The 15,460-nt window shown below is 52.1% G+C and overlaps 1 protein-coding gene and 1 long non-coding RNA gene across 10 annotated transcripts in view; one reads left to right on the top strand and one right to left on the bottom strand.

Annotated features, from left to right (window-relative positions):
- The window catches only part of LOC117196687 (uncharacterized), a 51,820-nt gene extending 38,622 nt beyond the window's left edge, over positions 1–13,198 (top strand). The window contains exons 2-4 of the long non-coding RNA XR_007474084.1: positions 8,529–8,728; positions 9,124–9,264; positions 10,220–13,198. This is a non-coding gene — a long non-coding RNA (uncharacterized LOC117196687). The remainder of the gene's footprint in view (positions 1–8,528; positions 8,729–9,123; positions 9,265–10,219) is intronic.
- ANKRD11 (ankyrin repeat domain containing 11) overlaps positions 9,669–15,460 on the bottom strand; it is a 172,159-nt gene continuing 166,367 nt past the window's right edge. For 6 of the 9 annotated variants that reach the window (XM_033406237.2, XM_033406241.2, XM_012536844.3 and 3 more), the window contains 4 exons: positions 14,254–14,352; positions 14,039–14,182; positions 12,624–12,716; positions 9,669–10,637 (listed from right to left, as the gene is read on the bottom strand). In XM_033406237.2, coding sequence (XP_033262128.1) covers positions 10,452–10,637; positions 12,624–12,716; positions 14,039–14,182; positions 14,254–14,352 — 522 coding nt within the window. In that variant the 3' untranslated portion in view covers positions 9,669–10,451. Of the gene's footprint in view, positions 10,638–11,937; positions 12,262–12,286; positions 12,452–12,623; positions 12,717–14,038; positions 14,183–14,253; positions 14,353–15,460 lie in introns of all 9 variants that reach the window. The other 3 variants (XR_007474081.1, XM_033406238.2, XM_033406240.2) reach the window with 3 other exon arrangements.

Genomic DNA, 15,460 nt, shown 5'->3' with positions numbered 1-15,460 from the left:
CACTGTAGCTTGCTGGTCGTTGAGTGAAGTTGGGTGCTGGCGTTGAGATGGAGATCTCTGGGAGATTTTCGCCGTTTGATATTATGTGGAGCTGGGGGGTCTCTTGTGGACCAGTGTCCTGAAGTTGGCTCTCCCACCTCAGAGGCACAGCACTGACTCCTGTGCAGCACCAAGAGCCTTTCATCCACACAGCTCAGAATAAAAGGGAGAAAAAGTAGAGAGAAAGAATTAGTAGAAGTAGAAAGAAAGGAAGGAAGGAAGGAAGGAAGGAAGGAAAGAAAAGAAGGAAAGAAGGAAAGAAAAGAAGGAAAGAAGGAAAGAAAGAAAGGAGGGAGGGACGGATGGTGGGAGGAAGGAAGGAAGGAGGAAAGGAAGGAAAAAAGAAATAAAGAAAGAAGGTAGAATACAATAAAGTAAAATGTAAAGTTATTAAATTAAAAAATAATTATTAAGAAAAAAAATTAAAAAAACGGACGGATAGAACCCTAGGACAAATGGTGGAAGCAAAGCTATACAGACAAGATCTCACACAGAAGCATACACATACACACTCACAAAAAGAGGAAAAAGGGAAAAAATCATAAATCTTGCTCTCGAAGTCCACCTCCTCGATTTGGGATGATTCGTTCTCTATTCATGTATTCCACAGATGCAGGTACATCAAGTTGATTGTGGAGCTTTAATCCGCTGCTTCTGAGGCTGCTGGGAGAGATTTCCCTTTCTCTTCTTTGTTCGCACAGCTCCCAGGGGCTCAGCTTTGGATGGGGCCCCGCCTCTGCGTGTAGGTCGCCGGAGGGCGTCTGTTCTTCGCTCAGACAGGACGGGGTTAAAGGAGCCGCTGTTTCCGGGGCTCTGGCTCACTCAGGCCGGGGGGAGGGAGGGGCACTGCGTGCGGGGCGGGCCTGCGGTGCCAGAGGCCGGCGTGACGTTGCACCAGCCTGAGGCGCGCCATGCGTTCTCCCGGGGAAGTTGTCCCTGGATCCCGGGACCCTGGCAGTGGCGGGCTGCACAGGCTCCCCGGAAGGGAGGTGTGGAGAGTGACCTGTGCTCGCACACAGGCTTCTTGGTGGCGGCGGCAGCAGCCTTAGCGTCCCATGCCCGTCTCTGGGGTCCGCGCTGTTAGCCGCGGCTCGTGCCCGTCTCTGGAGCTCCTTTAAGCAGCGCTCTGAATCCCCTCTCCTCGTGCACCCGAAACAATGGTCTCTTGCTCCTTAGGCAGGTCCAGACTTTTTCCCGGACTCCCTCCCGGCTAGCCGTGGTGCACTAACCCCTTCAGGCTGTGTTCACACCGCCAACCCCAGTCCTCTCCCTGCGCCCCAACCGAAACCCGAGCCTCAGCTCGCAGCCCCGCCCGCCCCGGCGGGTGAGCAGACAAGCCTCTCGGGCTGGTGAGTGCCGGTCGGCACCGATCCTCTGTGCGGGAATCTCCCCGCTTTGCCCTCCGCACCCGTTGCTGTGCACTCCTCCGTGGCTCCGAAGCTCCCCCCTCCGCCTCCCGCAGTCTCCACCCGCGAAGGAGCTCCTAGTGTGTGGAAACCTTTCCTCCTTCACAGCTCCCTCCCACTGGCGCAGGGCCCGTCCCCATCCTTTTGTCTCTGTGTTTTCTTTTTTCTTTTTCCCTACCCAGGTACGTGGGGAGTTTCTTGCCTTTTGGGCGGTCTGAGGTCTTCTGCCAGCGTTCAGTAGGTGTTGCGTAGGAGTTGTTCCACGTGTAGATGTATTTCTGGTGTATCTGTGAGGAGGAAGGTGATCTCCACGTCCTACTCTTCCGCCATCTTCCCCTCCTTCCCTGAATCTTGTTAAATGCTTTTATCGGCGTCTGTCGAGATGATCATGTGGTTTTTGCTTATGTGGTGTATTGCAGTGATTTCCATGCGTTGAACCATCCTTGTGAACTTGGGATGAATCCCACTTGGTCCTGGTGTGTGATCTTTTTTATGTGTTGTTGGATTCGGTTTGCTAATATTTTGAGAATTTTTGCATCTATATTCTTCAGAGATACTGGCCTGTAACTTTCCTTTTTGGTGGTGTCTTTGTCTGGTTTTGTTATCAGGGTGATGGTGGCTTCATAGCATGTCTTTGGGAGTGTTCCCTCCTCTTCCATTTTTTTGGCAAGAGTTTTGGAAGGATCGGTATAAGTTCTTTTCTGTATGTTTGGTAGAATTCACCTGTGAGGCCATCTGGTCCTGGACTCGTGTTTGTAGGGAGTTTTTTTAAATTACAGATTCTATTTCACTTCTAGTGATCAGTCTGTTCAAATTATCTATTTCTTCCTGCTACAGTTTTGGTGGGCTGTATGTTTCTAGGAACTTGTCAGTTTCTTCTAGGTTGTTGAATTTGTTGGCATACCCTTGTTCATAGTAGTTTCCCTTACGGTTTTTTATCTTTCTGTGGCATCAGTTGTTATGTTTCCTTTTTCATTTCTTATTTTATTTGGGTTCTCTCTCTTTTCTTTTTGGTGAGGCTGGCCAGAGGTTTGTCCATCGTGTTTATCCTTCCAAAGAACCAACTCTTAGTTTTATTGATTTATTTCTATTTTTTTAATCTGTTTTATTTCTTTCTTCTCTGATCTTTACTGTTTCCTTCCTTCTGCTGAATTTCGGTTTTGCTTGTTCTTCTTTCCCTAATTCTTTTAAGCGGTAGGTTAGGTTGTTTGAGGTTTTTCTTGTTGTTAGAGGAAGGCCTGTACTGTTATGAACTTCCTGTAACAGCTGCTTTTGCTGCATCCCATAGCTTTGGATGGTTCTGTTTTCTTTTCCTTTTTTTTTTTTTATTTTTGTATGGTTGTATTTTCATTTTTTCAAGGTATTTTTAAATTTCCTCTTTGATTTCATCATTAATTAACCCATTGGTTTTTGAGTAGCATGTTGTTATCGTTTTTTTCCCATTTCTTTTTTTTCCTAATGTCTGATCTTATTTGTTAGAACATCTCATTTTTTAAAAAATTTGGTTAGTTTCATGTTAGATAATGAATTTTCTCAGCTTTATTTCTTGCTTTCAATTTTTATTTTATTTATTTGGTTAGTTTCATGTTAGATGATGAATATTTTCTCAGCTTTATTTCTTGCTTTCAATTTTTATTTTATTTATTTGGTTAGTTTCATGTTAGATGGTGAATATTTTCTCAGCTTTATTTCTTGCTTTCAATTTTTATTTTATTTATTTGGTTAGTTTCATGTTAGATGGTGAATATTTTGTTTTATTTCTTACTTTCAATTTTTATTTTATTTATTTGGTTAGTTTCATGTTAGATGGTGAATATTTTCTCAGCTTTATTTCTTGCTTTCAATTTTTATTTTATTTCTTTGGTTAGTTTCATGTTAGATGGTGAATATTTTCTGTTTTATTTCTTGCTTTCAATTTTTATTTTATTTATTTGGTTAGTTTCATGTTAGATGGTGAATATTTTCTGCTTTATTTCTTGCTTTCAATTTTTATTTTATTTATTTGGTTAGTTTCATGTTAGATGGTGAATATTTTCTGTTTTATTTCTTGCTTTCAATTTTTATTTTATTTATTTGGTTAGTTTCATGTTAGATGGTGAATATTTTCTGTTTTATTTCTTGCTTTCAATTTTTATTTTATTTATTTGGTTAGTTTCATGTTAGATGGTGAATATTCTGTTTTATTTCTTGCTTTCAATTTTTATTTTATTATTTGGCTGCATCAGGTCTTGGTTGTGGCATGCGGGGTCTTTGTTGCAGCGCACGGCCTTCTCTCTAGTGGCACGTGGGCTCTCTAGTCGTGGCGCATGGGCTCCAGAACGCGCAGGCTCAGTAGCTGTGGTGTGTGCGCTCTCTAGTTGTGGAGCACAGGCTCCAGAGCACGTGGGCTTAGTAGCTGTGGCGTGTGGGCTTAGTTGCTCTGTGGCATGTGGGATCTTAGTTCCCCGACCAGAGATTGAACCCACATCCCCTGCATTGGAAGGCGGATTCTTTACCACTGCGCCACCAGGGAAGCCCCAGGCAGGTGGATTCTTAACCACTGAGCCACCAGGGAAGTCCCTCTGCTTGCTCTTTTGGGTCCCAGGCAATGAGGCACAGTAGTATCGGTGAGTCTGGTAATATTTTTCTCCCTTTTTTTAATGAAGACCAAATTGAGACCACTCAGATTGGCATCCACAGTGCAACCCCATACAGATTTGTGAATTCTTTCTCCAGTTCTCCTTGGTCTGTAACAGGAATGTCCCTTATTCAGTAGCAGGTGTACGCAGCCATGGGTTAAGACACGCTGCTTTATGGGGAAACCCTGTTTGTCATTCCCACCACTGATTCGGACCACATAACCCTTCCATTCTTCACCCAGAGTGTCGGCAGCCACTTCTTTGGCCATAGGATTCTCATAAAAGGTACGAAGTTTTCATTCATCATCCACTTCAGTGAGTTTCTGGCAGCCAGTGGCCAGGAAGGAAATCTTCAGCTTCATCCTTGAGTGGCTGGCTGCACCCAAGGCACCACGTGAGAGCTCATTTCTTCTTCTGTGGTTAATCGCTAGTTGCATGCCATTGTGGTCAGAGAAGATGCTTGATAGAATTTCTATACTCTGAAATTTGTTGAGGCTTATTTTGTGCCCTCGTATGTGGTCGGTCCTGTATAATGTTCCATGTGCCCTGAAAGGAATGTGTATTCTGGTTGTTTTGGGTGTAATGTCAGTTAAGTCTTACTGTTCTGTTGTATCATTGGGGATCTCTCTTGCCTCACTGATTCTCTGTCTAGAGGCCCTGAGTGGGGCCTCAATACTATTATTGTATCCCTGTCAGTTTCTGTCTTTATGTCTGATATTTGTTTTGCGTATTTGAGTGCTCCTATATAAGGAGCATATATGTTGACGAGTGTAATATCCTCTCCTTGTGTTCATCCTTTATTAGTATATAGCGTCCTTCTTTATCTTTCTTCATGGCTTTTGTTTTGAAGTCTATTTTGTCCGATATGAGTATTGCGACCCCCACTTTCTTGTCATTTGTTTTCATGAAATATCTTTTTCCATCCCCTTACTTTCAATCTGTGTGTGTCCTTTGCCCTAAAGTGGGTCTCCTGTAGGCAGCATATTGTAGGCTCTTTTTTTTTTTTTTAATCCAATCTGCCACTCTGTGTCTTTTGATTGGAGCTTTTAGTCCATTGACATTTTAAGGTAATTATTGACAACTTTTTGTTTCTCCTTTTGTGGTTTGATGTTTTTTTTTGGCCGTGCCATGTGGCTTGAGGGATGTTAGTTCCCCTACCAGGGACTGAACCCGGGCCCTTGGCAGTGAGAGCTCGGAGTCCTAAGGCACTGGACTGCCAGGGAATTCCCCGATGATTTTCTCTTGAATTATACTTACGTCCTCTTCTTTTTGGTTTTTGTGAGTCTATTGTATGTTTTTGATTTGTGGTTGCCCTGGTTTTCAAGTATGTTAACCCCTTCCTATATCTGCTTGCCCTAGACTGGTAGTCATATAGGCTCAAACACATTCTAGGAAATGAAAAAAAGTCTACATTTTCTTACTCTCCTCCCCCCACATTTTATGATTTTGACGTCCCTTTTTACATCTTCATGTTCATCCTTTTGCTGTTCATTCTGGTTATCATTCAGTTTCACAGAAATTTTTTGATTTTTAAAAAATGTGTGTACTGGCTTATTTAAGTGATTTATTTTCCAATTGTGATTTTTCTCTTTCCTGTAGATTCTTAGTTCTGTTCTATTTAGAGAAGACCTTTCAGTATTTCCTTTAGGATAGGTTTAGTATTGCTGTATTCTTTTAGTTTTTGCTTGTCTGAGAAATTCTTTCTCTCTCCTTTATTCTAAATGATAATCTTGCCGGGTAGAATGTCCTAGGTTGCCGATTTTTCCCTTCCAGGACTTTGACTGTCTTGCCACTCCCTTCTGGCCCGCAGCGTTTCCGTAGAGAAATCAGCTGATAGCCTCCTGGGGGTTCCCTTGTCACTAACTCTTTGTTTTTCTCTTGCTGCCTTTAGAATCCTCTCTTAATCTTTAACTTTTGCCATTTTTTTTTTGAAGATGTTGGGGGTAGGAGTTTATTAATTAATTTATTTTTGCTGTGTTGGGTCTTCGTTTCTGTGCGAGGGCTTTCTCTCTAGTTGTGGTAAGCGGGGGCCACTCTTCATCGCGGTGCATGGGCTCACTATCGCGGCCTCTTGTTGCGGAGCACAGGCTCCAGACGTGCAGGCTGAGTTGTGGCTCACGGGCCCAGCTGCTCCGCGGCATGTGGAATCCTCCCAGACCAGGGCTCGAACCCATGTCCGCTGCATTGGCAGGCGGATTCTCAACCACTGCGCCACCAGGGCAGCCCGACTTCTGCCATTTTTATTGCAGTGTGTCTTGCTGTAGGTCTGTGTGGCTTTACCTGCTTTGGGACCCCCTGTGCCTCCTCTACCTGGGTATGTCTCCTTCTTTAGATTTGGAAAGTTTTCAGCCGTCATTTCTTCAGATATATTTGTGGTACCCTTTTCTCTTTCTTTCCATTCTGGAATCCCTATTATGTGTCGATTGGCACACTTTATATTCTCCCATAGGCCTCTTATATTGCTTTTTGTTTTCATTTGGCTTTCTGCTTTTCTGATTGGGTCATTTCCTCATTTCCATTGGTCTACCTTCACTTATTCATTCTTCTGCATTATTAATTCTGCTGTTCATTGCCTTTAGCTCAGCTTTTGTCTCTGCTAATGAGTTTTCTAATTTTTTTTGGTACCCTTCAGAGTTTGTTTCTTTTTTATAGTACTCTGCATTTCTGTCGATAGCCTTTCTTTTTTTAAAAAAAATGTATTTATTTATTTATGGCTACATTGGGTCTTTGTTGCTGCGCGCGGGCTTTCTCTAGTTGCGGTGAGCGAGGGCTACTCTTCATTGCGGTGTGCAGGCTCCTCATTGCGGTGGCTTCTCTTGTTGCAGAGCATGGGCTCTAGGCACGTGGGCTTCAGTAGTTGTGGTGCATGGGCTTCAGCAGTTGTGGCTTGCGGGCTCTAGAGCGCAGGCTCAGTAGCTGTGGCACACGGGCTTGGGTGCTCCGTGGCATGTGGGGTCTTCCCGGACCAGGGCTTGAACCTGTGTCCCCTGCATTGGCAGGCGGATTCTTAACCACTGCGCCACCAGGGAAGTCCCCGATAGCCTTTCTTAATTCCTTACTTTCCTTTTTGAACTCAGTGTCTGTTGGAGCGAAGCGGTCTGTGTTGTTTCTTGCAGCAGAATTCTCTTGGTCTTTTAACTGGAGTGGTTCCTCTTCTTATTTCTCTTACTCTGTGCGTTTAGGAGAAACAATTGTCAGCTGTGGTTTTGGAGGGCTGTTGACACGTGGGGGCATCCCTGTGTAGCTCTCGTGGGTTTAATATATTTGGTACCAGGGCTGCTCTTAGTATGGATGCCTGTCAGCTCTTTCCTCAGTGTGTGCTGGTGGTTAATCCCCTTGCTAGGGGTGTGCAGATGTGGCGGCTGGTGACCAGTCCTGGGTTTCTCGACAGTGGTGGCAGCTTAGGCACACCCCGGGAGTATGCGACGGGAGTGGAGGTGGCTCACGACGCCTCCTGGAGCCCGTGCAGTTGGCAATCACACACGCAGGGGAAAAGGCTATGATTGCAGGTCCCGCTTCCCCTCTCAGGCACCCCCCAAACAATGGTGCCCAGCCTCCAAGGCAACCCAGGCTTCCTCTGTGTACACCCTCAGTTGCAGTTGCACCAGATTGCAGCCCTACCACCCAGGCTGTCTCCACACAATCACCCCAAGTTTTCTCCCCAGGTCTGACCTCCGAGGCCTGAATTTCAGCACCCATTCCACCCCCCGCCCAGGTGACCACTGTTGTATTTTCTGTCTCTCTGATTTTGACTACTCACAGTACCTCCTATAAGTGGAATTGTACAGTATTTGTCTTATTTCATTTAGCATAACGTCCTTAAGGCTCATCCATGCTCTAGCATCTGTCAGTATGTATCAGGTATATACGCCACCTTTTCTTTATCCATTCATCTGTCAGTGGATAGCTGGGTTTGTTCCATGTTGTAGCCGTTGTGAATAGTGCTGTGATGAACGTGGGCCGTACAAGTATGTCTTTGAGACCCTGGTTTCAATTCCTTTGGGTATGTACCCAGAAGGGGGATTGCCAGATCCCATGGTAAGTATACTTGATGAACCTCCATACTGTTCTCCATAGTGGCTGTACCATTGTACATTCCCACCAGCAGTGCACGGGGGTTCCAAATTCTCCACACCCTCCCCAGGTGCTTGTTGTTTTCTGTTGGTGTTGTTGTTAGTAGCCATCCTAATGAGTGTCGGGGTATCTCATTGTGGTTCTCATCTGCATTTCCCTAGTGATTAGTGATGTTGAGCGTTTGTTCATGAGCTTATTGACCACTTGTGTATCTTCTGTGGGGAAAGGACTATTCAAGTCCTTTGCCCATTTTTGAAATTTTTTTTTTTTTGCAGTTGAGTTTTACGGGTTCTCTCTTTATATCCTGGATACTAATCCCTTTTTGTTCTCTGGGGCCCACCACTGCATAGCCATGTGACGAGAGCATCTGTGCCGTTGTCTCTCATGGCAGGAAGTCCCACGCAGAGCCAGGAAAGGGACGTCATGATGTCACAATGTCATTGTGGTGTAGACGCGCCAGAGCATGGGGTACACCTCCAGACGCGCTTGCTGCAGCAGGACCAGCACCTACAACGGGCGGGACCTCTCTGAGTGCAGGGTCTCTGCGGGGTGGCCTGAAGTTGCTGACGCCAGGATGTGCCCGATGAACAGGTGCGACCTAATTCATGCTGTTTAGAAAGACGCTGGGCAGTGAAGGCTCTGGCCCCGCCCCAGGGTCACTCGAGGTGGGACCGGCCGGGGCGGTGGGGGGCAGGGATTCGCACAAAGGGGAATGCAGAGTCGGGGCGTCTCTGAGGCAGAAACCGAGAGCTTGGGTCGGGCCAGGCAGCCCAGAAAGAGGAAACCACCTCCAGCTGGTCTGGGGCACCGTCAAGGCTGCTCTGTGAGGCATGCTGCTGGCACAGGGCTGGGTTCTCACTCCCAAGTGGGGTCATGTCTGCAGCTCCCGCCTGTGCCAGGTACAGGAAGCACGGGGGAGGGAGCGAGGTGCCCGAGGACTCCAGCAAGGGCTAGGGCCACCGCTGACCCCCTGCCTGGCCCTGCAGCCTCCACCCCTTGCCCTCCAGCTCGAGCCAGCCGTTGGACGGGAATTGTGGATGGAGCAGGCAGGACGGTTGCCTCTGCTCAGAAGGGGCCCCTGGCCTGGCCCTGTGCGCACCCCCCTCAGAGAGGAGCACAGACCCCAGGTCACGCTGGGCTCAGATCTCCGACTCCTGCCCCGCGAGCCGGTTTTCAGGCGGAACACACATCCCGGGTGGGGACTCCCACGTGGCAGCCCCACGGGGAGTCGGGAGACAGTGGTCCCTCCGTAGCCGTGCCACCCAGGGGACCTGCTGCCCCAGCACATGCCCCGCCCGTCTCCTGCCCGCTCTGATGGGCCCTGGGAAAGAGCCTCTGGGTAACCCGTGCTGTCCCGGCCAGCAGCCCCAGTCGTCCGTTGAGTGGAGGGCAGGAAAGCCGGGGGTGAGTATATTTGTTTCAAAATTATAAGCTACTCATTTGGTAGGAAAAAAAGTGGAAGACAGTGGGATTTCCAGGGCGGGAACCCTCCCCTCACAGCCACGTCCACCCTCCTGAGGGGGCTGTCGTGTACAAAGAGCATTTAATTAATTTATTTATTTCTTTACACATAACTGAAGTGATGTTACAGTACATAAGTTATTTACAACTGTGCAGTAATGTGTTGCAAAATAAATTATCTAGAAGGCAGCAAAAGTACATTGTGAACGTGTATAAAACTGTACAGCGTTTACGGGTACACTTTTTATATGATTATTGGCTCTGTAGTGTTTCAAGTTATGTTCTCAGAAAGAGAAACAAAATGCCCAAGATTAAAGGAAAAAATATACAAACCACGTGGATTTGACTCCATTAAAAACACAACCCGGAGTCCTGCCTGCGTGTCCCTGTGAGGCGGGCGGGCGGCGCAGCCAGGCCCTCACCCGGCCCAGCGTCCCAGCCCAGATCTCGGGCTGGCACCGTCGGCAGCTTCGTGGCGACAGGACAGCTGCCGGCCCGAAGCTCTCCCCACCCTCTGACCCGGAGGCCGCTGTTGGTGAGGGGTGGACGCCTTAACTTTTATTCTCTTTAGTCGATCAGAAATGAAACAAGGAATTTAAAAAAACGCTCTCCATCCTGCAGCTCCTGAGATGCCTGTGCAGCCGCCGGAAAAGAGCCTGAGGCTGCCGTGTCCATGCCCGCGTCCCCGGCTCTGCGTCCTCCCGCGGCGGCGGGTGTGAGAGAGCCGCGCGCCAGAGGCCCAGCGCGGGCTTCTCCCTGGATGTCCCCACCGGGGACGTGGTCTCCTTCCACCGCCCGGACTCGGCGGCGGACTGGGGGGCTCGCCTGTGACCCGGGCAGCTGTCCCACCGCGTCAGGCCGGAAGGAGCACGAAGTCGTCGTTGACGTCGACCATGGGCACGTAGAAGGACGGCACCTCGTTCACACACAGGGACTTGTGCCCGGCGGGGTCCAGCTCCTGCACCTTCAGCTGCCACTCCATCCTCTGCACAGCGTTGAGGGCCGCGGCCTCGTGCTGCTGCCGCATCAGGAGACACGTCTACGCGGGAAACGCAGCAGGTGAGGGGAGGGGAGGCAAGACCCCGGCCGCCCCCCGCACCCATTCCCCCTGCCGCAGCGCCTCCCGGGAGGTCGGGGCGGGGGACCCTTTCGCGCTCTGGCCTCAGGACGACCTCTTGCGTCTGGGTCTCGTCCTGCGCGGTGAGTGGCCTTGCTGACCACACGGGGGTCTGTCCATCATCCCTGCTCTGTGCCCCCACCCTGGGGGTTTCAGCACAGCCTCTAGTCAGAACTCATAATAGCTTTGCTCTTCTGTTTTCATTTTCCATTTATCTTATTTATGGTTGGTGATATTGGCTTCATTTGCACTCACAGTGGAAATTATGCCTTTTAGAAATGCACTTAGTTTTTAAAAATTAATGTTCACGTGTTTACTCTTAAGCGGGTACTAAGTAAGGTAAACAGTTATACTACTAAAGGCGTACTCTGTATTTCATGTTGAGAAGGGAGAATGTTGAAACTGAAATAATGACGGTACCTGGGTTACCAACAGCACGTGGGGGGGGGGGCGGCGTTTGGGGTACAAGGCAGGTGACACAGAGCACAGCGGGCGAAAAGACCAGCCTTCATGTGGACAGAGTTAACGGCGTGACAGTGTGCAGGAAGATCATCTTATTTTCTTCGACGTGCACACAAGCATGTAGGGCCAGGTATCACAATTTCTGATTTGCTTAAAATAGTTCAGTTAAAAAAAGTGTTCTGGAAACAAGCCCCACAGGCCCCAGCGGCCAGCCGTGTCCTCCTCGGCACGCCTGGGCCGCTTGTCATCCTCAGGGAGGCTTGAACAAAAGGCGTGGCAGCTCAGACACCCTCAGGAGTCCAGCTGCTTTCATCTAATTTAGAGCGTTCTTGACTAGAATTGTACGTACCCCTGAGTTTTCAGTTACTAAAATGAAATTGTTTGTTGGGCTAAACCCCTGAAACATGACCAGCATGTCCGGGGAGTTGTCCCAGGGCTGCAGGAACTGAGGGTGGGCAGCCTGTCTCCTGAATAGGACCTCGTCCACCCTGTGCTCTGAGACCAGTGGCCACGCGGGTGGCCGTTTCGTGCCCCTGCACTCTCCGTACTTCACCAATTCCTTTTTCTATCCATCTATTTTTCTTATTGGTTTGTAAGTTCTTGGCACATTAAGGAAATGAGACTTAACGTTGTCTTTGTAATGTACCAAATCTAACTTTACTTCGGTCAGAAATTTTTTCTCTCTTGTAAGTTTCCCGTGCAGCTCCCTTCAGGCTGGCTGGTGGTGGGAGGAGTGACCGTGGGACCCCCGAACGGTCACCTTTGCAGCTTGTTAGAAACACGGCCTGGACCCGGCCTCAGCTGGGCCTGAACGCCCTGTAGGCTGGTTCCTCTCTGCTCTGGCCTCTGGCCTCCTGGCCGCCCCTCTGGGTGCGCTGCCGCAGTGCCGGAGGCAGGGTCACTGAGGCAAGGGGTGAGGCTGGCAGCCCAGCGTGGGAGCCTGGGTCACGCCTCCATCAGCTCCACGCAGCAGGCCCTGCCTCCTGGGGCTTCCCGGTGGTGCCGGCTTCTAGGTGTTAATTCTGTAACGGGCACGTCACTGCCGGTCAGTGTTCACGGGGGACCCCGGGTGCAACCCTCGCACCTGCAGACAAGGACTTGCTTCTTACTTGCTAATCTCTCTCTATCTCCCCCCCATCCTCTGCCCACTGCACTGGTCAGCACAGCCAGGGGCAGGGGTGATGGGTGGATGCTGTGACCTTTGAGGAGGGCTCAAGGTGGGGTCCCACAGAGGTCTGACCGCCAGCTGGTGACTGGAGCTGCTCCCCGCACACCTGGACAGGAGGGAAGACACTCTAAGAGGCAACATGGGGGCGGGGAGGCCTCAGCTCCCTCACTGCCAGCTGGGCTCAGAGCGAGTCTGAAGCTGCCTCTTCCGAACACGGCCCTGCCGCCCCCGCCCAGAAGAGCCCTGGCCCCGCCGCCGCCGCCGGGGCCGGGGCTCACCTTCATGCGGTCATACTTGTCGTCCACGTCCTGCAGCCAGGAGATGAACTGGCGGGCGTTGAACCGGTCCCGCACTGACTTGTTCTCATCACCCTGGCGGGAGAGTGAAGCACGTGTGGGCGTCCGGGAGGGGTGGGCCTGGCACGCCAAGCCCCGGGTCCCCCAGTCAAGGGCTCCCTTCCCCACCAGCTCTCCACGCCGTCCGTGGGGGGAGCTGCCCTGTGGTGACTCGGGACCCCGGCGGCGCCTTCAGGCTCCCCTCCGTCTCCTGGGGAGGCCCCAGGGCGAGCCGGCGAGGGTAAAAAGCGGCAGTGACTTTTCCTTTGACAGAACGTCTGCGAGGCCTGGGGTGGCTGCAGGCCGCCCACGGTGGACTGTGGTTTACAGGCAGGGCAGCCTCGGGAGCAGTAGGTCCCCACAGGCTCTTGCCGGCTGGGTTTGCAGGGCCTCCCGGGTCTCGGGGCAGGAAAGTCTCCCTCTCGCCCAGCCACACGCAACCACCTGCCTGGCGAAAGCCCAGGCCCCCACTACAAAGGGGCTTGAGGGGAGGAGGCTGCAGCCTGAGAGCCCTGTCTCCGTGGCACTCAGAGGAACCCGGCAATCCCTTGGAGGTGAGCAGATCTTTTTTCTTTCAGATGCAAAAATCAAAGAAAGCAAAGCCTCCACCCAAATCCCTAAAATACTTTGCGGACAAATGTTTTTACTTTAGGGAAAACTCGTTGCTATGCGTAGGACGTTCACGTAGAAACTTAAAAGAGGTATCCTTAAAGGTTACGTGTGAGGACTCTAACGCACTAAAAAGAAATCAGGTTCAACTGAACCACCGTGCGTCACCATGCGGCCAACTTGGGAATGCTGCTCAGACACCCAGGGGTCATGGGATCCACCTGTGGGCCTGGGGCCACTAGGGGCCTCCGTCAGGCGGGAACTCAGCACCGAGGCCTGGCCCAGAATGGCGCGCTCTGGGCTGAGAGTCACAGTGGCTGCGGGGGAGGAGAGAACGTCAGGGAGGGGAGGGCGGGAATCGACTTGCTTTCTGCATTTTAGATCTCCCGTGTGTCAGCCGACGGTTGGGGCCCTCAGGAGCACAGGTACCACAGGGACAGCGGTCAGCTGGGGAAGGGTGTGACCTCATGGGACAAACAGCCCTGGGGGCAGAAGGAGGCGGGCTGGACTCTGGTGGACAGACGAGGCACACCGTGTGTCCAACTGCTGGGCGCGCCCTGGGCCCGCGTGCCCGTCGGGGGCAGCAGCCCTGTGGTCCCCAGCGTGACAGCCTCTCTGGGGCCTTCGGTGAGGAAGCCCTGGTGCAGCAGCTCCAGCCGCTGCGCGGGCAGACCGCACGTGAGGCTCCAGCGGCCCGTGACCCCAGCGCCGCTCCAGCCCCCCGCAAGCCCTCTCACCCGGACGCCCACCTGGCTCTCGAGCGGCATGTTGTACACCTCCGAGTCCAGCAGCATGGTGCAGGCGCTGAACGGCACCGCCTGGTTCGCGATGGTCCTCGCCGCCCGGCAGTGAACCCGCAGGATCTCCTGTTCGCAGGAGACGATCAGCTTCTCCTGGAAGAGAGGGGCTGGTGAGCTGAGAGCCACCCGGGCCGGGCGCCCTGGGCCCGCGGCTGCCCGCTTACCCGCTCGATGCTGTGCTGCAGGCGCAGCTTCCCACGCACGGCCTCCTGCTGCTTGAACAGCTCCTTCAGGGGCTCCGCCAGGGAGGGAGGGGGCGCGATCTGCGGTCACAGGGGGAGACGGGGGTCAGCGGGGGCCGTGAATCACCCCAGCCGCCCCACTTGCAGGAGTCACCCCAGAGACCACGGTCCCATGAAGACGCGGACGCGCTGGGGGATGCCTGTCCCCAAGAGTAGGTGAGCGAGCACCCGTCCCCTGCGTGTGGCTGGGAGGAGGGCGGCCGGGGAGGGAGCGGCAGAGGTGGGGGAGGCGAGGACAGCTAAGAACAGAGGGCATCTGCACCTCGGCCCTTGCGCAGCCAAGAGGGGATGGAGGAGGGGCAGGGTTGTCCTCTGTTTGCCGCAGGCTTCACGCACCCTGAGACCCACTGGGACACAGCTGCCCAGAAGCCACACGAACAGGACAACTGGGCCTGCCCCTCTTCCCAGGGCGTCAGTGAGGGAGAGGGCTCGCCGGGGCACTACCCCCAGGTGCCGGAGGCCACCCCTGAGCGCTTCTCCCAGGAGAAGAAGCCGGTGCTTCCGAAACACACAGGAAGCATGTCACAACAGCACCAGATACGGGCCGGAGCCTCTCGTGGGGCCAGGAAGCAAGAGCGTGTTCAGGAAGCACGGGACTGCCGAGGAGCCCCTCCCTGGTGGCCGAGGCCAAGTAGGGTGCAGTGGCTCATGTGGCCACGACCTCGGGCTGGAGGGGAGGAATAATGCCCACGGTACAGTGGCCGCCACAGACAAGACCCTCGGAGGGGCTGGACTCGAGGCCCAAGCTCAAGGTACATGCTCTCTTCCAACTTTTCGGTCCAAAATTCTCAAAACCCGAGATGAAGCCACCCAGCCGGGTCTCTGGCTGCACGTCCTGCCCATCACGCCCCGGGGGCCCAGGGCGCCGGCCTCCCCTTGCCTCTTGGGCGCCTGCGGTGGTCTCTGTATAGGGGTCTTGTTTGGGGCTGTTGTGGGTGTGAGGTCACCTCCATTTCACCCTCCCCGGCTCCACAGGGTGTGGGAATGAGGCCTTGGCCTGCCCTCACCCCCAACAGCCTGGGTCTGGCTGCGGGGCGACAGGCTGTGAACCGGAGCCCACCGCTAGAAAGGGCTGAGCTCCAAGAGACACACAGGTCGCTGCGGGGTGAACTCGGGTGGCGGGGGTCCA

This window comes from Orcinus orca, chromosome 20, assembly GCF_937001465.1.
Source record: "Orcinus orca chromosome 20, mOrcOrc1.1, whole genome shotgun sequence".
Lineage (NCBI taxonomy): Eukaryota > Metazoa > Chordata > Mammalia > Artiodactyla > Delphinidae > Orcinus > Orcinus orca.
The sequence above is the reverse complement of the archived record's forward strand: the minus strand, read 5'-3'. Positions and strand labels throughout refer to the sequence as shown.